The 21,849-nt window shown below is 39.7% G+C and overlaps 2 protein-coding genes across 2 annotated transcripts in view; one reads left to right on the top strand and one right to left on the bottom strand.

The window, feature by feature from the left end:
- The window catches only part of LOC108237990 (integral membrane protein 2A), a 12,843-nt gene extending 6,570 nt beyond the window's left edge, over positions 1-6,273 (top strand). The window contains exons 3-6 of the mRNA XM_017419764.3: positions 1,807-1,986; positions 2,072-2,182; positions 3,105-3,249; positions 4,341-6,273. Of these exons, the coding sequence (XP_017275253.1) occupies positions 1,807-1,986; positions 2,072-2,182; positions 3,105-3,249; positions 4,341-4,435 (531 nt within the window). The 3' untranslated portion in view covers positions 4,436-6,273. The remainder of the gene's footprint in view (positions 1-1,806; positions 1,987-2,071; positions 2,183-3,104; positions 3,250-4,340) is intronic.
- Positions 6,274-6,417: 144 nt separating this feature from the next.
- Positions 6,418-20,343, bottom strand: gpr174 (G protein-coupled receptor 174). The gene is made up of 3 exons (XM_017419763.3): positions 20,115-20,343; positions 8,850-9,289; positions 6,418-7,396 (listed from the first exon to the last, which is right to left on the bottom strand). Exons 2-3 carry the CDS (start codon positions 9,045-9,047, stop codon positions 6,599-6,601), a joined length of 996 nt encoding a protein of 331 aa, XP_017275252.1. The 5' UTR covers positions 9,048-9,289; positions 20,115-20,343; the 3' UTR covers positions 6,418-6,598.
- Positions 20,344-21,849: the final 1,506 nt, after the last annotated feature.

Below are 21,849 nucleotides of genomic sequence, written 5' to 3'. Positions count from 1 at the left end.
GAGGAGGTCTTCGAAGTATTCGGCCCACCGACCCACAACGTCCCGAGTCGAGGTCAGAAGCACACCACCCTCACTATAAACAGTGTTGGTGCTGCACTGCTTTCCCCTCCTGAGACGCCGTATGGTGGACCAGAATCGCCTCGAAGCCGTACGAAGCCAACTTTGTTGTGACTTATAAAAAGCTTTAATTGTTGCTAAACTTACTCTACAACCGGTTTGCTTTGAGGATTAAATACTGTACTTAATCTGGGTTTGGATGTTTATTTTATCCCCCAAAAGTCTAATTTATATGCATGATTTAAGTATTTTTAAAATATTTTCAGAAAACGTGCATTTAAACCATTTTGAGACAAGACAACGACATTTTCAAGTACATGTAACATTTCACAGCAGGTAAAAATAAAGACCTGCGAAACATATGAACGTGACACAAAAATGAACTGCAAGAAACAAAACAAACTAAAGTAAAAGCAGTCTTTGTCATTTGAAACAAAAAAAATTGCAAATGAGTAACCAAAACTGGTCTGAAAACCCAAACATTTATTCTGGGCTTCAAGGTAAACTAAAGAACAAAATGATAACGAACAGTTTTTAAAAGATTTAGTTAATAAATTCACTGTTACCCCAAATAAATCATTAAATTGACTACATATCTTACAAATGAATTATTAACTTTAGGTGGAGGAGGTTTACTGTTCAGATAAACTTAAATATAACTAAAGAAAACCTAGAAGATGCTGCAGCTACTCCTATTCACCCATTTACTTCTAACACGTTAGTTGTCGTGACTAAGCTTTGCTCATATGTTTCATGATAAATTCACGTTTGTTTGTTCTTTTGTTTTTTACGTAAGGGACATTTTGTTGCCGTAACTTGTTGCTACGAGCAACACTTTGGTTCTTGCAATATGTTTTTGCTCTCTCATTGTGAACCAATTCAAATAAAAACTGAGAGACTGAAAACCTCTAAGTTGAAATACTATTTTACAAAAGCATCAAACAGGAATCTGCTCTTCAGTAATTTGTTGATTGTTCGTGATATAAACCATTAAAGGGACATTCTGAGCATTTTGACACAATGCTCTGTGGAAAACTGGCTTCAAACATCTTCGGAGCAGTTTATGCTAATGCTGCTTTACAAACCTTTACAGCCCTGAGGGTTTTGCATGACATGTTTGTTTCTGTTTTGAATTCTGTGGTTATTTGCAAGTGCAAAAAGCAGCAGCAGGAGTTATATGTGATATTCCTGATTGAGGTCCTCCAGGCTGCACCGGAAGTACCACAGCTAGCTGCTGCCGCCACTGTTTGAGCTTGTGAATAACCCCAGAATTAGGCGTAAAATAGCTGTGCAGTGCAGAAATAAATTGCACATTGGACGGCAGTGTAAATGTTTACAAGGTCTGCTGGAGTTGTTTTAAGACCTGGTTTTGGTTTCACTCAGACTAGCTGTCCTATTTACCACAGGTGAGATAATAATTGTTCAAAACCTGCCTGTAGGACCCCACTTCCATGATGTGAAATGTCTTTTTAAGACCTCAGAATAACCAAATCCAGCCTTTCAGCAGGCACACGGCCTCACTCCTGTTTCATCAGGTTTTAATCAATCAAAGAGCATCCATTCTGTCTAATGCAGCCTTCACGTGGCTCCCCCGTGGTAGCTGCAGCAGGATCGGGTTTCCTCGACTAGAAAATTTGGATTAGAAATTCCAACAACATATATTCTCTGTATCTTTCAGCTGTGTTCTGTCTGTGAATGATTTAGTGAGGTTTTGTTTACCCTCTTCGTCTTTACGTGACTCTCCACCAGAGGCTGTATCACGGTGCCATGCAGTTCACCGACATGTCCAGTGGAGCCGAGAGCCAGCCGTACTACCTGCCCCAGGTGGAGGAGGAGGTGGAGATCTCCGACAGCATGGCCGTCATCAGCGTCCCCCCTCCTCGCTTCAGACCCGGGGACCCTGCGTACATCCTGCACGACTTCCACAGGGTGAGGCTGGTGGGGGGGGTGAACGCTGCTCCTGTCCGCTCTGTGTTTAAATTCCTGCCTGACGGTCTCGTGTGTTTGTGAGCAGAAGCTGACAGCGTATCTGGACCTGACTCTGAGGACCTGCTTTGTGATTCCTCTGAACACCTCGGTGGTGCTCCCCCCTCAGGACCTCATTGACCTCTTCTCGCAGCTGATCGTGAGTACAGTTTCCAGAGTCGGGGGTCTAAGGAAACGAGCAGCTGTAGCGCAGTGCTGCCGCTCCAGCAGCAGTCATAGAGTCAAAAATTATGAACGACTTTCGAAACAGGGGAAATTAGATAAGACTTGATAAGATTTTTCATGTTTTAATATTTGTCTTATAATATTTGTCTCACTTCTTTTACAGATTAAATGTTTATTATTGCTATTATATAAATGTGAAGTTATTACATCTGAATTAGTTATATTAAAAGGAAAAAAACGGTCAACAATCTGGAAGTTTTTGTCAACTGTTTATTTTTTTTATATATTTTAGGAAGTGAATTATAAAAATACAACATGATGGAAGTATGAGTTGACCCTAACTTTTTGTCTTTGTTCCAGCTGTGAGAAGGTGTAAATACCATGTAGATTAAAAAAAATTGCACGTTTAATGTACAATAACTGTAGAAATCTGTCATAATAAATGTAGAAAAAGTCCTAAGTAAGAGTTTAGATATTTAGTGATAAAAAAATGTTTTTTGTTGTTGTTGCTTTTTGGAAAAAACTTCCTTCTTGCATCCCACATCTCTACTAGAGATGATTTTACAATTTTTTAATTCTGCTGCTGTTACAGTAGCTCACAGACATTTTTATGCATGTTTCAGGTTCCTGCAGAGCATTTTATTTTGAAAGTGTGTGACAGTCGGCAGTTTGTAATCCAGTACAGCCTTCTGCTGTGACAAACAATCGTGTTACCCACTGGCAGGTCTCTTACAGTGCTTGGTGTTGCTGGTGGTTAGTGCTGCAGTCAGACAGAGTTGCACACTCATCTGCCTGCTTGTTCACAGAACTGCTTCTCTTTGGTCTGAAAGTTGTATGCGGGTTGCTCCACATTTAGTTCTTGTCTTTTTGTTTTCCTTCTTTCATCTGTATTGCAGTCTGACTCATACCGCAGCTACCTGGTGCACGAGGACCTTGTGGTCACTGAGCGTATCGAGGATGTCAAGCCTCTGGGTTTCTACATCCGCCGGCTGTGTGATGGAAAAAAAACATACAGAATGGAGCGTCGTTCCAACCTGCCAGGTATACCATTTGCTGAGAATTGCCCTCTTTTCCTATTGTTACCACTAACCTATGCCTTGGCCCCTAATTTAAAGCCACAAGTGGGTAAAATATTCCACTACAAAATGGGACACAGCTTCAAGAAACCAATATGATTCAGTTGTTGCCAGTTCCTTTTCCATAAACGGGTAAGATCATCAATATGTCTGTATATGCCTTGTAACTATACTTTAACATATACTATTTATTTAGTTTCTTTGCCTCTTAATAAAATTTGACAATGACATCAAACACAGTAAAAATAAAAACATTTACCTAACTAGATATTCAACAGCATTTCTCCTACTTTTCATCACTTTTTAATAGTCAACAATGACGCCAACCACGTGGGATTTTTCAGACTTAACAGAAAAAATGCCCTAACTTGTGAGTTTCTTTGCCAGTGCAGCTCATAGCCCTTTTTTTAAAAAGGCTTTTTGAAGAGTCTGTTCTAAACCTTTGCCCTCCACCTGCACCACAAAATAGATTTGGGATCCCTCCCCAGGCAAGGATGTTTAAAGGTTGGAGATGGGGCCTACGGGTAGTGGAAAGGGCTTACTTGAGATTTGGCCTTAGTGTCTCGTTAAAACCCAACATGTTGAATTCTGAGTAGTTTTCACCCTCATCTCTTTAACTATGCTGTGATAAGAAAACGATTAACTGGATGCTATCCAAGCACAGTTAGACTGGGCTATACAGATATAGCTGATTCAGTTTTTTTTAGAAGCTAGGAGCAGCTAGGTTGCTAATGATAGATGACAAGCTCGCTTCTCATTGGTTCAAACAAACAAAAAACTAAAATCATTGCTAATTTTAAATTTTAGGAAAAAAATCCTAATGACTTGCTAATGATATCTTATCTACATCGTTCAGTTTTGATGATAAATATGTGTCAGTACTCATTATATATTATATTATATCACACTATATATTCTATGTTAGCGGCGACACAAAAGCCTCATAGTGGATCAGTGTAAATTAACTCACTTGTCAGAAATGTTTGAAGTCTTCAAACTATGACAACTGAACAATAATAAACACAAATCTCTCTCTGTAAACACCTACCTACTCAGGCGGAAACATCCAGAAGCGCTCTGTGGACGACTGCTTCACCATCCATCACTTTGAGAACAAGTTTGTGACGGAGACGCGCATCTGCAAGGCTTGATGGGAAAGCGCCAGCGCAGGTCCGAGAAAGTACCGCGAAGAGAACCGGAAAGAGCCCGATGGACGGAGACGGGTGGAGCGACTTGGTGGGATTTAGATGACGAGGGGGAAATGATTTTAAGCACAAAGTTAGTTTTGTATAAAACCAAGTTTTGTTTTTTTTTGTTTGTTTTTAGCTTCGTGAATTTTAGGTTTTCAGTGTTGAAGATTAAACCCCTCTGCTGCTGTCTTACTCTGAACCTGTACAGGTCATAGCTCTCTTGCACAAGTATTAACTAGCTAGTCATGGATTGTTAACTTAAAGCTCACTAATAGTTTCATTTGTTTTGTTGAGTGCTGTTTTGTTGTCGTAGCTTCCTGCAGACCAATCTTATTGTTGTTCCTGTATTATAACATTCCATTGCATACAAACCAGAGTTGTTAGTGAATTTCTGAAATATTCTAGTTATACCGAGGAGGCACGTAAGCCAGACTTGTCTTGTGGCAGCCTAACATCGCCATCATAATAGAGCAGCTTTGATGAGATATTGTATTTTTGTGGTTTAGTTCTTATAAAGGAATAGTTCAGATGTTTTTTTTTTAAGCGGCAGTCTGTGGAAATATTGAGCGATTAATATCTTACGTGTTGTAGATAGCTTTTTGAACAGCCTCACTTTGGAGAAACAGAAACATACCTCCGCCGTATTAAAACAACTCCAATCTCTGAAGTTTTTAACAGTTCTCACACAGGCAATTTTATAAATTTTTACACGCGCAGTTATTTTGGCAGAAATATCATTTGAAACGTGTTCCCCAGGCTGCTAAAGCTAGCTGCTGTTGCTGCTATTTGTGCTTAAATGACCACAGAATTCAATGTAAATAACAGTGTGATTAAAATTGACAATGTAGTAAATTATGAAACAGCATTTGTATAAAACTGCTAAGAAACTTTTGAGATTGGAGTTGTTTTAACTTGGCGGGAATCCACTCCTGTCAGCTAACTAGCCGTTAGCTTGTCAGTTTTGACTGACGAGGTAATGGCTGGTTCGAGGCCGTTCAGACTTAAATAAGACAATAATCATAAGCTTTCCACAGAACGTCACTTGAAAAGATTTAACCTCTAAATGTGAGTAAGCATGATATTTTCTGGTGTAGTGCAGTGACACACCCACCACTAAATTTTATAGACATATGACATAAGATGTACAGGATGTGAGCTGTCTGTTGTTGCTTTCGTCGGTGTTTTCATAGAATGCCCTCTGTCTGGTTGTGTTTTGATTTAGTGTAACTGATGGTAAACCTTTCAGCACCATTCAGTATTTTAGCTGTTTTTGTGTTTGTGTAGACATTCATGGCTGTAACCTAACCTAAAGGATGAATAAAAGGAGGGAACAAACTACAAGAGGACTGCACAGAATTAGAAACATTTCATTGTCTGGTTTGATATGAAGTTGTAGTCTGATTCCATGGGTTAACCTTCACTGAGACCGATACAATAAATATTTTAAATATTATTATAGATGTTTGTGAGATTTGCAGACTGGGTTTTTAACATTTGCACAAGAATATTTTACCTGCTTTGATCATTTATGTGAAACAGTTGCCCTTAATGTTATCTCCTGCGACAGGAGGTAAACATTTTAAAAATGGCTTTTTGTCTAAAAACATTTTAATTCCCTTTTAGCGGTTTGTTCTGTCATGTGTGCACGGGAAGACAATCAGTAGGAAGCACACTTGTAAAGGATTCCTTATTGCTTTTTAACCGAATGGTGGATTCAAAACAAACGACGTTGTGTGCAGCTACTGAAATACATTTTACTTTGTTGTTGAATAAAGTTACTTTTCTTTACCTACTGAAAACGTCAGCAGTTTGTTTTATTAATGGAGCACCTGAAATCCCCTGCAGTCAGTAACATTTAAATGAGTCCTGATAAATTGGCCGTGAATTATTTGTTTCCTGATAGCCGGGGTTCTTTGTGGAAATAAAACTCATCGCTCTTCAGATGTAGAAAAACTAAATATGTTTTAATGGCAAATAAATAACAGGATAAAAATCACATTTTCAGTTTCATATTTTTCCATACTTATGCATAAATTATATAGTCGTCGTGGGAATGCACGGACTATCTCAGGGTTTAGTGGTCATGAATAAGATGCTGATTCATCAACATTGGCAATAATAAAATCAGTCATCATCCAAGTCCTCTCCTCCGTTCATGCAGGACAGGCGCCTGTTGAAGCTCATGCTGTCGGGGATCTCCGGTTTATTCAGGCGCTTCCAGAACTCGTCGCTTGTGAAGTAGTACATGAGCGGGTCCAGGCTGCAGTTCAGGCTGGCGAGGCAGAGGTTCACAGTGTGGCACCGCTGGATCAGGTCCCTGACGGAGCAGTCGCTCAGTTTGTTGGACTTTGCCAAGAAGTCCAGGGGCAAAGTGATGTGGTAAGGTGCAAAGCACAGTAAGAAGACGACGGCGCAGCTCAGCACTATCTTCAACGCCCTCCTTTTCTCCCCTCTGTCGGGGACAGTCTCCGTCGTCACCTTTCGGAGGCTGCCAGCAGTCATGCACGCGCACACCACCACCAAGATGAGGGGGATGATGAATCCCAGCAGCTCTGCTACTATTAGGAGGGCCCAGACTGCCGGGGGACTGACGGGTCTCATAGGCAGCTCTGAGAAACACTGCTGGGAGTCAGTTAAAGTGCTGTTGGAGCTGGTGCTCCTCACCAAAGGGAAAATTGCACAGCAACAACAGACCAGCAGCCACCCGAACACGCAAATCAAAAAGTCTCCCTTCTGCTTCGATGAGTTGTACGACAGCGGGCGAATGATGAGCTGGCAGCGGCGCACGCTGATGCACACCAGGAAATAGATGGAGGCGTACATGTTGACGTACTTCAGGTAGAAGCAGACCAGGCAGAGAACATGACCGAAGGGCCAGACGTTGTTCAGGTAGTAGTAGATCCGCAGAGGCAGGGACAGCACCTGAGCATCAGGATGGTTGTAGAAAGATCAAAAATAAATAAGTCAATCACATCATCTGGGTATGAACAGCTCTTATTGAAGATTAAAAATGAGGCAAACAATTTACAATTTTTGGAAAAAAAAAAAGAAGTAAATTTGCATAAATAGTTTTTTAATCGTGACTCTTTCAAAGTTTGTCCAATGGGAGAAAAAGTGAGAGATGGACATTATTCAGGAACTAAGAAAAGTCAAAGCCTCAGGTTTAATGCTTTTCTCCTTTTTTTTATTTTTCACATTATTCGGAAAAATGAAACATTTGTATTTGTAGTATAAGATGTCATGTTTATCTTTATAGACTAATGCTTAATTGTCTCAGTGTGGTATTTATAAGAACAATACAAACAATCAGCACAACAATGAACTGCAGATTTTAATGCATGTAACAAACAACTGATCCCAGAGTATATGTCATGATTTTTTTTTCTGCACTGGCAAATTTGGACACCAAATTATGAAGTATCTGTTGGTGTAAATAGCTAAGAAAAAACTTTTACTGCAGAAGCCTAAACCATAATTCATCCACCCCCGTGTTTGTCACATAAAGAGGCGCTTTTTTATTTAGAGCTGTCTGCACGAGTTCCCCAAAACCCGATGGTAGTTTCTGTGGTGAAGTTCTAGTTTGTGCTGGTTATGAACAGTATGGTGCACAATCTTTTTATTTATTTTGAAAGTACGATGTGAATGAAATGCACTTTGCTCTGACCGTAAAACTGCAACGAGCAACGCAACAAACATTCACCAATAAACAGTAAACATTTAAACATTTAGTACACTAACCTAACAAATTAGGACTTTTTGACATTCAAGCTGTTCTTTCTGGCAGTTCTCTTTTAGATCTCAGCTCTGTTACATCTGTTTTTTTCTTCTTTTTTTTTTTTTGTTAACTTATGAAATGAAGCCAAAGCCAACGAGTTGCTGTTTTGTCGTAACCTTCTTCTGCTTTATGCTTATCATCTGTTATTTTTATTTTCAGAACATGTGGCAGCTGCTTTGAGGAAGAAACGACTGCACGTTGTTGAGGCAAATTCAGCGCAGTACAGCAATTTATAGTTTTGACTTTTGTATAATTAGATATTTCCCAGCAATCGCTGCCCAAATAAGTTAAAGCTAAAGAAAGAAATGCTAAAAGCATAACATATTTTTTATTTAATAGGCATTCATTAGTATTTATTTTTTTGTATGTTTTGTAGTTATTTTTGATTCTGTCACTCTTCCCCTTTTTCTATTTCCACTCATTTTATCCACTGCTGAGTCAGGGTTAGAAATTAAACTGTCATCACATCACCAACATAATGAACCCCTTTTAGAGCACTTGCTCTAAAAGGGGTTCAAAGTAAAGTATTACAGTGTTAGCTGGTTTAAAATCTTTTTCTGTTATGTAAAAATACAAAAGATGTGGGCAGATATCCTTTACCTGCAGCAGATCGGCCACAGCGAGATTCATCATGAACACCACAGCCTTCTTGGTCTCTTTGATGTAGATCCTGAAGACCCAGAGAGCCAGCACATTACCCAACAGGCCCGGTGCTAAGATCACGCTGTAAACCACAGCGTACACTTGGTGCTGGTAAGTCTTCAGACTGCTGTTATTACCACAGCTTGAGTTGTTCATCTTAAAGCTGAGAGATGCCAGCCGATTTAAGGCTGGCTGCCTTGTACGTCTGCAGCTGGACTGTTTCAGGGAAACTGCTTGTAGTTTGCTGACAGTTTACTTTGAGCATCCATCATGTGGAGAGGGAGTTCATGCTGCCCCTTCCCAGCAGCACTGCGGACAGAAGAACGATGTCCCTTGGTGAAGTTCGTGTCCCATGCCGATAAACTGTCAGGATTTCAAGCCGTCCGGTCAGAGTGGTTCTGATGGTAGAGAGAAAAGTGAGTAAATTTAAAGACATGAACTAAGAGACAGATGTATGACTATTAGTGCCACATTGAGGGGGGAAAAAACAACACTGAGGAAGATTTTTTTGTCTTATTAAAAAGCTGAAAATAGAGTTAATAAATCTTTCAAAAATAAAGTCAAAATGTTGAGAATAGGTTTATTTTGAAATTTAAAGCCAGCATTGACACAAAGACCTGCAGGAGCCATATGTTCTTGTGTAAATGAACTAGTTTTAATGAAAATGACATTCTTTCCCTTCATCACATAAAAACAAGCTGGTAATAAGTATTAGTACTGTACGAAACTTGAGTCTGGATCTGTTCACAACCTTTAAATAACTTCTGAAAGTTTTCAGCAGTTTAAGCTACAGTATGAGTTTTACCAAAGAATACTGACTAGAGAACAGACATTTTGTTGGTGCCTGCCACTTGGTGAGTAATATTCATCACCATAAGTTATCATCTGTAGACATACTGTACGTCCAATAATTACTTTCTGAGAGTTTTGTTTAAATCCGTTGAGTGTTTATGACAGACAGACTTCAGCACTTAATGTTAAAAATCACTTAATGATCTGTTAGTACTCAGGGATTAACGCTCAGCTATTGTCACACCAAAGTTTGGTTCAATATCTGTAAAACTGACTGAGTCATAACCCTACAGATTCATAGCAGCGGGCTATGAAAAGTTTTCTTTTGAAAGTACAAGTTAAAATTTAAGTTCCAAAAAGCCTCATTTTTCTATGATGTAAAAGCTCTAATCATTTTTCATATACAGGGTTTATGATGGCAGCCATGATGAGAAATGCTGTTCAGGCCAGTGGACTCAGTTTCTCTGCGAGATAAAGACTGAAAAAATTAACCAAACAGTTGTACTGCAAAAGCCATAAGATGTGTTGAAATCATTCTTGAACCATGAGCGACAGGAAGCTGCGGACGTCACTCATGTAAATTTTGAGGTTTGGACAGTGCTGTGTGTTGGAGATGTGACAAGTTAAAAAGTGCTGTTGACTTCTCGTTTTGAAGAAAAAAGTCGAGCCGATTTAAGTCGTAAGTCTATGGGAGCTTATGTGTGCAGTCTCTGAATTCTGGGGGATTTGAGTGAAAACCAAAGGTCCTGTCGCAATGAAGGACGCATTGTCAGAAAGAATGCGTAACGCCTATAATGCCTATGTTTTCATGTATAATTTGCGTGTTTATTGTAAATGGGAAATTGGAAAACTAAGTTTGCTGAGGATTTTATGACAGCTCCCCTCTGTCATGTGACCTCAGAGTGGGGAGACAAACATCCTGTGCCACAGACACTCATTTTAAAGCCACATTAGTCGTCAAAACACAGGGTTTTTGAAAATGATTTTTAGTATATGTGCATCATCGATGATAAAAAAAAATAACCACGAAATACACATCATTCACTACCAGAAGTCTACCGCATAGTTTGTGATTAACAAGTGAAATCAGCAGAGTCAGATTTTGTTGCCAACAATTACGAGTGGATAAAATAATCCCTAAATGTAAACAGAGTCAGGGGGAGAACAGTGGAGTCAGAGATGGCAGGTGGAAAGAGAAAAGTTCTCCTTCTGAAAGGAAACAGTATCTAAACGCTTAGGGAACGATAGTCGACAGATTTGATTTAATATGTTGAGAATTTTATGTATGTTACAAAAAGAATGATTGCCCGTGACGAATCCTGACTGATCAGAATGAATGATACTTGCTATACTTTTGCCCGGTCTAGTTGCAAGACTTTTTGTCATTATTTTAAGATCATAGTTTAATAAAGCAATGGGTCTGTAACCGCATGGGTCAGTTTCATCCTTATCCTTTTTAAGAAGAACAGAAATGTTGGCGTGTCATAGAGAGGAAGGAAGTTCTCTGTTTATAAATGTTTGATGAATCATTCTTAATAATATAGGTGTTAATACATTGCTGAAAGCCTTATAAAATTCAAGGCCGTAGCCGTCTGGTCCCGGAGCCTTTCTAGTAGGGAATGCTTTTATGGCATCTTGTATCTTCTTGATCTGATTAAATTGTTAAGAGTTTGTATGGAGAGAATGTTCTGTGATGGCGCTGGAAACAAGCTGTCTACATAAGGATCAAGGTAACAATTAAAATCCCCTCCTGTGAAAATATAACTTGAATCATCATCTAAAATCAAATCAAAACCTTTCCTAAAAAAAGTCATCCGAATTTGGGCCATAAATATTAACTAAAGTCACTGGAAAATAATTGATGAGCTCTTTTAATATAATAAAATGACCATTAGGATCAATCGTGCTAGATTGGAGACAAAAAGGCACAGATTTACGAAAAAGAATTGCTTCCCCTCTAGCTTTAGACGAAAAAGGTGAATAAGTCTGAGCGATCCAATTGACCCTGAGTTTCCTCTGTTGAGTGACCATTATATGTGTTTCTTGAAGAAACATGATGTCTGCTTTTAAAGACCTCAAATGAGTAAAAACTGTTCTACGCTTGACAGGACTGAAGTCACGGACATTCCAAGAAATTAAAGTTAAAGGATCCATATCCTTGCTCATTATTAATACAAAGATGGGAACAGAATATCAAACCGTGTACAGTTGCAACAAACCAAAAACCACAGCCTAGTATTTGTCTGGCAATAACAATAACACACACAAAACAAAAAACACCCTCACATAAAACCTCTTGGTGAGCATAAATTACCCCACCCATTGCTTCACAAAATGATGCTGAGCTACCCACATAGCCCTTCTGGACCGCAGGCTAATACAAAAAACAACAACAAAAAAAAAAACCACCCAAAGTAACTGTCTGCTTTCCTGTGCAGCACTCCAAGAGCATTTCATATGAACAGTATGTCATCATTACTAAAGTTCTCATAGTAGTCTAATATCTTAGCCTCCTTCAAATTAAGCAAATTCATTGGGCTGCAGAACATTTTTACTTGCCCTTGGTGATGAAGATGCAGCCACCCTGGGAAGCGGAGAAAATGCTGGACTTTTTTCTCCCACTGCATACACATCATTCACTACCAAAGTTTGATAAACAAGCTAAATCAGCAGAGTCAGATTTTGTTGCCAACAATTACAAGTCCGTAAAATAATCCCTAAAGGTAAACAGAGTCAGAGGGAGAACAATGGAATCAGAGACAGCAGGTGGAAAGAGAAAAGGTGAAGTTCTTCTTCTTCTGAAAGGAAACTAAAAGCTGTGAGAACGAGAGGAGACAGAAGTGGAGTCATTCTGGGAGGAAACGGAGCGGTAGAGAGCGTTAAAGCAGAAAGTTGGGGCTAAGATCAGATAAAATGAGCTGTGCTGAGATATCCGCAACTCAAACAGGAGAATTTCTTAACTGATCACTGAATTTAGTTGTAAACAAAGGTGAGGAATAATTGCTGTTCTTTGACACAATTTTTATAAAAACCACAATGAGAAACTCTACACTCTACATGATGTAGAAACTCTACATCATTAAACTCTGAAAAACTGCGTAATTTGTCAGCTATTATGCCTTTAAACTCAGAAAGTGGCCAGAAACCTTATAAAACCTAAACTGTGATTTCATGAAAATGTCACCAAAAATACTGAAAAGCTAAATCATTTGGTGAAAGTCCAAATATCTTATGGTGCTTGAGTGGTGCTCCTAACTCACAGTATGCTCAAAGAACACAAAGCTTCAGGAGGATTTGAAGGACTCTCTGATCTTGTGGCGTTATTGAGGGTGTTGTTTTTGGCAAAGTATGTCGTAGCTCAAAATGCCACACACGCTGCTGACGAGTTGGCCGTTATGACATATATGTGAATATACTGTGTGGGCGCACTTCCGTTTAAGCCACATTAATTTACAGTAGAATAAAATAATATCGAACAAGCTCAGAATTGGACAGTAATCCGTCCCTTTACTGCACTACAATGGTCGGCACCAACCAGAACGTTTCTGAAGACATTCTCAAAGGTACCAATGCAGCTCTGCCTAAAGTTCCAACATACATAAACTTTCTTCTCTAAAGCCCAATTGTAATTTGAATCTTTTGTAAAAATCTGTGCTAATAAAATGCTTGTGTTTTGACAAATAATCTGTATAAGAAGTGTAAAGAGAATCAACATAAAAATAAATATTAAAGCAGTTACCAATGGCTTATTAAGATCACCATGGTAACCACACACTTGTGTCTATCACCCCCCCGGGTTAGTGCTCTTCATGGGATCAACTGACCGAGAAACAGAGTAAGAATTAAGCCTCAAACAGTTGCTGTGAAAAAACCAAGTCTTACTAAAATTACTGAACTGAAAGTGGTAAGAAGCATCTGGTCGTCACACTTGTCAAGCTTTGTGCGTCTACATCGTCCTATGTAGAAGATTTGACAAGAAAACTCTTTGTTTCTAACTTTGAAGAGAAAATCCTGAGCTGCGACACAATGGAAGTGAATGGAAGTTTGGATTTGCGCACTTTGCTCTCTGGGATGATTTGAGAGGAAACAATAAGGCATGTAGCAGTGAGATACACGCTGGGTAAAAGGAGACCAAAAGTCCTGTGTTTTGATATATAAACTGTGCAAGAAGGATAAAGATTCTGGGAATAAGAAGTTTGTTTGCAAAAATGTTGGAAAGTTTAGACAGCTTAAACGTTAGCGTGATGCCATTACACTGCAAGTCGAATATTCTGGTGTAAAATCTCCTAAAAAACAAGTGACTGTGTAAAAACCAAGTCTAACTTTCAGTTACTTATTAAAGGGATAGTCCATTAAACTTTGAAGTGATTTTCTGCCAAATAGTTATCAATAGTTAGAACATTATTAAACTAAACAGAGTTTTAATATTAGTAAATGTAGTGCTCTTTCACGTTTGTATCTTGTTTTTGATAAAGAGTTATTTATAAGCCTGAAAAACAATTTTAAAAAATGTTTGGCTACCAATTAGCTGAGCCTGGATGAAGACTTTTGCCTTTTCTTCACACTGTAAGGTACTACTGGTAACCATTTGACAAAACATCACTTCAAAATTGACTTGACTATCCCGATGTTTGTACTGTGAAAGATGCACGAGCTACAGAGCTCCAAGAATATGGAATATGGAATTTTTTTTTATTTTGTAAATTTCCTCGACGCTGAGTGATGCACTTCTGCTTATAGTCATTGTAGACTGTTCCCAATCGGGCTGCACGTTTTCACTTTTTTTTTCTTTTTTTTTCACAGGTTTTTACAAATCTGAGTGAAGAGGTAGCAAATCGAAATTTGTGACAAAAATAGAAAAAAAACTGTGGTTTGAATTGGTATAAAGTGGGACTTGTGTTCTGTTATGCCTAATGAAAAAAAGCAGAACTGATACAAAATGGGTCCCTGCCCTGAGGCGGCAGGTTCCTCAAGTTTGACCTTATTCTCCAAATAGTCTTTTTCTCAACATGTTGTCTTCTGTCTTGGAAATACGAGTTTATTCTCAAAACGGAGGATTAAACAAACCAAATATTTCCCGCCTCAGGTTGTCGCATTGCCTTGGAGGGAACCATTTTCTCTCAGTTTGGAGTTTCGTCAGCCTCATCTCTAAGCGTGTAGCAGAAGCTTTACATTACTGGAGCTTACTCCTGGCACAAAGATGTGGCCGCTGTGGCTGAAAAACTGACCCTGCCTCTGGTTTCTGAGCACACAGAGGGAAACTGAAACCAGGCTGACTCTGGTGTATCTGTAAATCAGCTTCCTATTGCAGCAGGTTTTGCATGTAACTCAGATAGCCGTCGGGTTTACGAGAAAGTGCTTTAAAGTTTCAACAGATCTCTCATTGTTAATAAAGCCCACACACACACACACACATACACTCAGCAGCCACATCTGAATTCTCACACCGTGCTTTAAAACCAATGATGCTCAGAGATAAATAATCTGCGTGTTCACATCTTTTTCAGTGCCTTTTCAGTGCCCTTTCCAGTAAATACTGTATGAAAACCCATAGACATTACACGCTCCTACACTGTCTTCACTGCTGAGCATCTCCACCTGCACTGCAACCGACGATTATCTGGAGATAAACGCCTCAGCGCCAGTGAAACTAGCGTGGTTAGCAATGTCACGCTGGGCGAGTGGTTAGCAGGTCACACAAACCGGCACTCGGTATGTCTGACTATATGTGAGGGGTAAATCTTGTTACTTTTTTTTTTCTCTCCTTTAGGTGACACCTTCTGCACTGCTGACCGCTTTCTGACACATCCAGCAGCAGAAATGAAAAGCAAATGAAACTTTCTTCAGTTTTACTCAGGTAATCTATTCAGCTGAAGTGGAACAATTTAAACTGTAAAGTCAGTGCTTACAAGAAAAGCTGTAACAGTTGTCACGTTAACTTAAAGCAGCTCAGTAACAATTAACATATATTTTATTAAACCCTCTTTAAATTAAGGCCTAGTGTTCCTTGGAGGACTGCATATCACCCACCGCCTTCAAACTCAAATCATCTTCTGCTGAGAGGGGATAGAGTTATAGTCCTTTTGGTCAAACCTTTTAATGACGTTATGTGCAATCTCATGCGATATTGTGAGATTTCGTAAGATGGGATAGTGCTCTGAGAACCAGAACCACTTTTTTAGCCAGGTACAGCCACATGGAATGTGATGTCGTTTGATGGCCGCGCTCTATATGCTCACACAATTTACATAAAGAAAATACAAAAGTCAACATGCAAAAACAAATTTGAATAAAAACAATAAACAAAAGCAGCAACACAAATACAATTTACATAGATAAAATGGAAATCAAAAATGCAAATATAACAATATGGACAATGAAAATAAAGGCGCAGTAACAAAAAGCAAACAAGAAGGAGGAAGAAGGACCACATCCCCGGCCCGAGTACCATTTGTTCAATTGTTTTTACTGAGAATCAAAAATTTAAAAATCGAAAATCAACATTTCATTATTCAATTTCATGTGGGACTTAAAGAAATTCAAAGCATCAATGCTTTTTGTGTTTTTGACTTTATCCTCACATCAAAAATCAAACATTTGTGAAATGCCTCACGACCTCATTTGATCTTAATTTTTATTTTTCTCCGACGTGTGACCCGGAAAACGTCTTGATGGCCAACACACATACGCCTACACACAATGGAGGTAGAATAGTGGGCTCGCCTATAGCCTTTAGAAATGGACAGCTACGTTTTGTTCAAGGGAAACAAACGAGTTACGCCTAAAAATGATAAAAAATCGGTAGGATCTTCCAGGTACCGAAGTTTTGCTTAAGATACATTTTACAGTTTTACACAACTTAAGACACCAGACTGGCACGGCAGCAGTAACACTGTAAACATAATCACGAGCATTTATGAGAGGCCATGGCATCGATACATATACAAAAATCACACAAAAACAAACTTCCGGGTCACACATGTCGGTGAAATATAATATACAAGATCAAATGAGGTCGCAGGGCATTTCAAAAATATTTGATTTTTGATGTAAGGATAAAGTATGAATGGTACGTAGACCCATTTCCAGCAGAAAGTCACTTCAGGTGTTCATGATGTTGATGGAAGAAACTATTTTGGTGTCTTGTGATTCTGATTTAAAGTTAAGTTAAAGTACCACTGATTGTCACACATCTGAGTGTGTGGAATTTGTTTTCCACATTTGACCCATGCCCTGAGGGAGTGGTGAGCAGCAGCGCTGCACTCGGGAATCTAACACCCCAATTCCAACCCTTAATGCTGAGTGTCAAGCAGGGTGGCAATGGGTCCCATTTGTAAAGTCTTTGGTATGACCCAGCCGGAGATTGAACCCACAACCTCCTAGTTTCAGGGAAGACGTTCTACCACAAGGCCACTGATCTGGTTCTTAGCAGCTTATTTTGGCAGTTCTGTAGTGTCTGCCAGATGCAAGGAGCTGGAACAAACACTGACTGAGGTGTAAAAAGTCTTTGGCGATGTTCCCTGCCTTCTTCTTGACTTGTTGTATGCAGATCCTGAAGGGTGGGCAGGGGAGCACCAATGATGTTTTTTGCGTTTTTTGTTGTCTTTTGCAATCTGCTTTTTTTCTTGCTGACTCATCCAGACTCTAATAGATGTGCACGGTTTGGACTCAATGACAGCTGTGTAGACAAGTCTCGGCAGTGTCAAGATTTTGGTTTTTCTTTGAGTTTCCTTTTGTATTAAGGGGTATCTTTTTTTGTGTTTCTGGTTACCCTGTGTTCAGTTGAACTAAGTCTTGTGTATTGGGTTTATTGTTTCTTTTATTTGGTTGTCCTCGTGTTTGGTTTTTGCTCCTTGTGTTCCTGTCATCATTCACTTGTCCTCACATCCCAGAGGAACTCCTGTGCTAATTGTCCATACTCCTGACGTGATGTCACCAAGCCTCACCTGCTGCTTCCTGCCTGTCAGGAAGTTGATGATCCACTGGCAGACTACGCTGAGCTGGGAGAGCTCGGTGGAGAGGATCTGTGGGTCGACTGTGTTGAACGCTGAGCTGAAGTCCGCAAACAGGAATCTTTGCGTAGATCCCCGGGTGGTCCAGATGTTGTAGAATGAAGTGTAGACTCAGGTTTATGGCGTCAACCACTAACCTGATAGGCAATCTGTAAGAGACCTGGGAGGTGACCTGGTTTGTCCTTCAGGTGCTAGGCGTTCAAAGGCTTTCATAACGACGGATGTCAGGGCTACTGGTCTGTAGTCCTTCAGACCTTTGGTGGAAGATTTCTTGTGGACTGGAATGATTGTTGCCTGTTTGAAACAGGAGAGAACTTCACAGAGCTCTAGTGATCCGATAAAGATGCGACAGAAGATGGGAGCCAGCTGGACAGCACAGGCCTCCAGACAGGAGGGGGTGTGATGCCGTCAGGGCCTGGCGCTTTCCTGGTGTTCTGCTTTTGGAAAAGTCAGCTCACGTCCTCTTCCCTTATGATGAATGGGGTCAGGCTGCCACAGGAACGAGGAACTATAGATGTCGAGGGTGTAATGGAGGTAAATGCTGTCCTTGGTCGAGTGAAGAAAGTGGAGTCCTCCTCAAACCTGCAGTAGAAGGTGTTCAGGTTGTCGACCAGGCCTTTGTTCATCAGAACAGGAACGGATGGTCAGCTGTAGTCAGTGATGTGATTCAGCATATCTTCTTTTAGATGTTCTGATCTCCCTGTTCAGTGTATTTCTGTATTTCTGTCCTGCTTGTACAGAGTCCTCTCTTCTCTTGTTGAGAGTAACTCTCAGCTGTTCCGCATCAAATTTAGCTCAATATCTGAATTGGCTCCAAATGTTAATCCGATGATCACTTTCTGAGTTTTATTAAAATCCATCCAGTGGATCATGAGATATTTTGCTAACAGACAGACAGTATGAACTCCCAACAGTTAATGTCAAAGATGTTTCCCAATGGCTGTCAGCTTCTACCACACCAGTTTACCTTAATGTCTGGAAAACTGTCTGAGTTAGAGCCACTTTTGTGTTGGCTAAGGTTGCTGTAGCGGCCATCTTGAATGTAGTGACACCAAAAGTTCATTAGCTTTATATCTAATGGTTGCTTTCTGAGAGTTTCGTTAAAATCCATCTAGTAGTTCATGAGATGTTTTGCTACAACAGACAAAGAAACACACAGAGACATCATCGCCTCTTGCTTTTGACAGCAGGAGATAATGATTTCTGGTTCATTCACCCACTGCGTGACACTGATGCAATATTTACTTCAGATAAAGTTAAGAGGGTTTGTGTGGAGGTTTCCATACTTGGCGTTGGCCTCCTCAAAAGGTTCATAAGACAAGTATGTGGGGGTGTAAAATGACTCATGGGGGTGAAGCAAGAGAATAAACAAAACTGCTGCATGCATTTCAGTCCTGTTTTATGGGGATTTTGGAGGGTAAAGATGGTAGAAATAGAGTGCAAAAAGTAAAAAACTTTTCTCTTTTTTTAGTTAATATAGCTCATTTGTTTATAGCCCAACAAGGTTCCCATTTTTAGGAGTCTATTGTCTTATTACAAGCTTAATAATCTTGTATTAAAGCATCAATCAATGCAGCAGTTGTAGATTTGATGTCTGTCAAAATGTATTTAAATAAATTTCCATCAAAGATGTGGGAATGTTTAAAAGGGGATTCTGCACAGTTTGGATTCCCCTCCAGCTTTCTGACAAGTCTATCAAACTTTACAGCCCACTGAAACGGTTCCCAGTGGACTTCCAGTCCTGAGAACTCATTTTGATCTACTGACCACTGACCTCTGTGCTCCTCTCCACTCATTGCTCTCACTTTTACACCATGTGTAATCTGTCAGAGGATGTCTATTTATGACAGTTACTGTTACAAAGACTAACCATTTCCTCCACAATCAATTTGCATTCCTGTCAAACTTGCCCAAACTCACATATCTGTGATGAGAGCCACTCGTTTCTTGTATGTATGGGAAACTTGTTTATAGCTTCTTAAAAAAAAATTAAAAAGGAGCAGAGTTACAGTTATATTAAAGGTCATCTGTAATCTTTCATACTTTGGGTTTCAGCAGTTTCAGTCCTCAGTGGAAACTTCATTTTCTCTGCTATGAATCACCTCTCTGTGGGCTGCTGGGGAGTTACACCTTTTCCATTCATGATTAGCCTCGTGTAACAGCACCCAGAAAGATGACGGAGAGCACCCGGGGTCCCTCCGCGTGTGTCCTGTTCCAGCTAAAATACCACGGTCCATACGAAGTCCACTTCACTGACACATTAAGATGTCCCCTCACACATCCACACACACCGAGTGAAGCAGACATTCCTCACTCTGGAGTAACAAACGAGATCCCCTGTGAGGAACGACTCCTCACTCAAAGCATCCAGCTGCTCAGACAGTTTTTACACATTTGGAACAATGATGATAAATCTTACCTCAGTCTTCAAACTTCACGTCACCGTAGCATCAGAAATCAGAAGGATGAAGCCAACAAGCGTTTCTCACCCTCTCCTCCTCTAACATAGTTCACTTCACCCACCCTGCCTCTTATCAGCACTATTCTCTCTCATTTTATTGGTACAGAGCAATCTCTTTTTCTTTTCTTATGTAATTTCCTGTTTTTGTCTCATGTTAAGGCATCTGTATTTCTTTTGCCTGTCTCTGTCTGTGTCTAACATGAAATGGGGCTTTCAGTATTCACACATTGGGCTTCCTGTGAACAGAGGGGGGTGTGGCTTTTGTACAATTTTTTTACACCAGCCTACCAGGACAAGGCATATTATTGATAAAAAAAATAAATACACACATATATATGTATATATATATATTGTAAAATTATATTTCTTTAGGGGGAATTTCAGCTGAATGAATCTGAAAGGCGATTCCAGCAGAAACATAAGAGGCGAACACATTTTGGTAGGTGGGCTGAGCTCATCTTCCTGCTTCGGCTCAGACTCCTCTAACAGATGCACAGAGAGAAGACACGCGGGTGTTCAGCCCTCAGATGCTGACAGTTACCGCTGCTCGAAGCTGCTGCAAACAGACGCCAACTGCACTCGCCCTTTTGCGCACTGTGGGAGGAAGTTCAGCAGAAACGAGTTTGTACCTGTTTTCATCTGCTGTGTGTCACTCAAAAAAAAACAAACCTCAAGTGCACGTTCAAAATCAACATCAAAAAGCACACGCTGTAACACAGGTTGGTTTTTTTTAATTGTTATTTACAAAGAATGACAACAAACTGACACACATCTTCTTTGAGATAGCTTATTTCAACTAATTGCTGAGTATGTGCACATACATATACAAAAACCCAAAGTAAAAAGAAAACATGTATGTCATTTGTTCATTTTAAAACAATGGACTCCTTCCTTAAGAACAGGCAGATTCTTCGCATTCAGAAAAAAAACAAACTTTTACAGTCCAGCCTCTGTTAAAAAAATTATAAACATTTATTATCTTACCTGTCGTAGATAGCTCTTTGAATGATCTCATTTTGGAGAAAGAGAGTTTAATTCTGAGTGGATTGACGGTCTCATAGCTAGTCTGAGTGCAGGCAGGGTCAAAGTGGGTTACTGTCATCTTAAAACAACTCTCATCTCAAAGGTTTTATGGCTATATATATGCAAATGTAAATTTATGAACCTTTCACCACCGTCAGTTTCACATTACACAGATGTTCCTGCAGAAATATTGTGGTATTCACACAGAATGCTAGCTCCTGGTATCTGAAAATAACTGTGTTATATCAATTTGACAGTGGGAGGAAGATTTTTTCAGAAGAAATATGTTGAAAACTTTGTTTTAAGATGGCAGCCTAATTTGGTCTTGGCCTCGCTCAGACTAGAAATCAATCCTGACGACTAGTATCAGGCTGTTCAAGAGTCATCTATAACAAAATGGAGGAGGTGCTTCGGGAGGTTGTCCTCCATTTTGAGGATCAAGGAACTGAACCCCTCACCGTCGACAGACTTTTCACTTTACAAGTGAGAACATGAAAAGTGCTGTATACTGAGTGAATATACTTTGGAATGAGTGAATGGGTGAATAAGAAACATTGCAGAACCTGGAGACATTAAAGAGGTGCTATATAAGTGTGGACTGTATACCATTTAAGTAAGATATTGATCATAAACCTTTCCAGAGAGTTCGCAGTTAGCTTGTCATTTCTGA

Source organism: Kryptolebias marmoratus, linkage group LG9 (assembly GCF_001649575.2).
Source record: "Kryptolebias marmoratus isolate JLee-2015 linkage group LG9, ASM164957v2, whole genome shotgun sequence".
Lineage (NCBI taxonomy): Eukaryota > Metazoa > Chordata > Actinopteri > Cyprinodontiformes > Rivulidae > Kryptolebias > Kryptolebias marmoratus.
The sequence above is the reverse complement of the archived record's forward strand: the minus strand, read 5'-3'. Positions and strand labels throughout refer to the sequence as shown.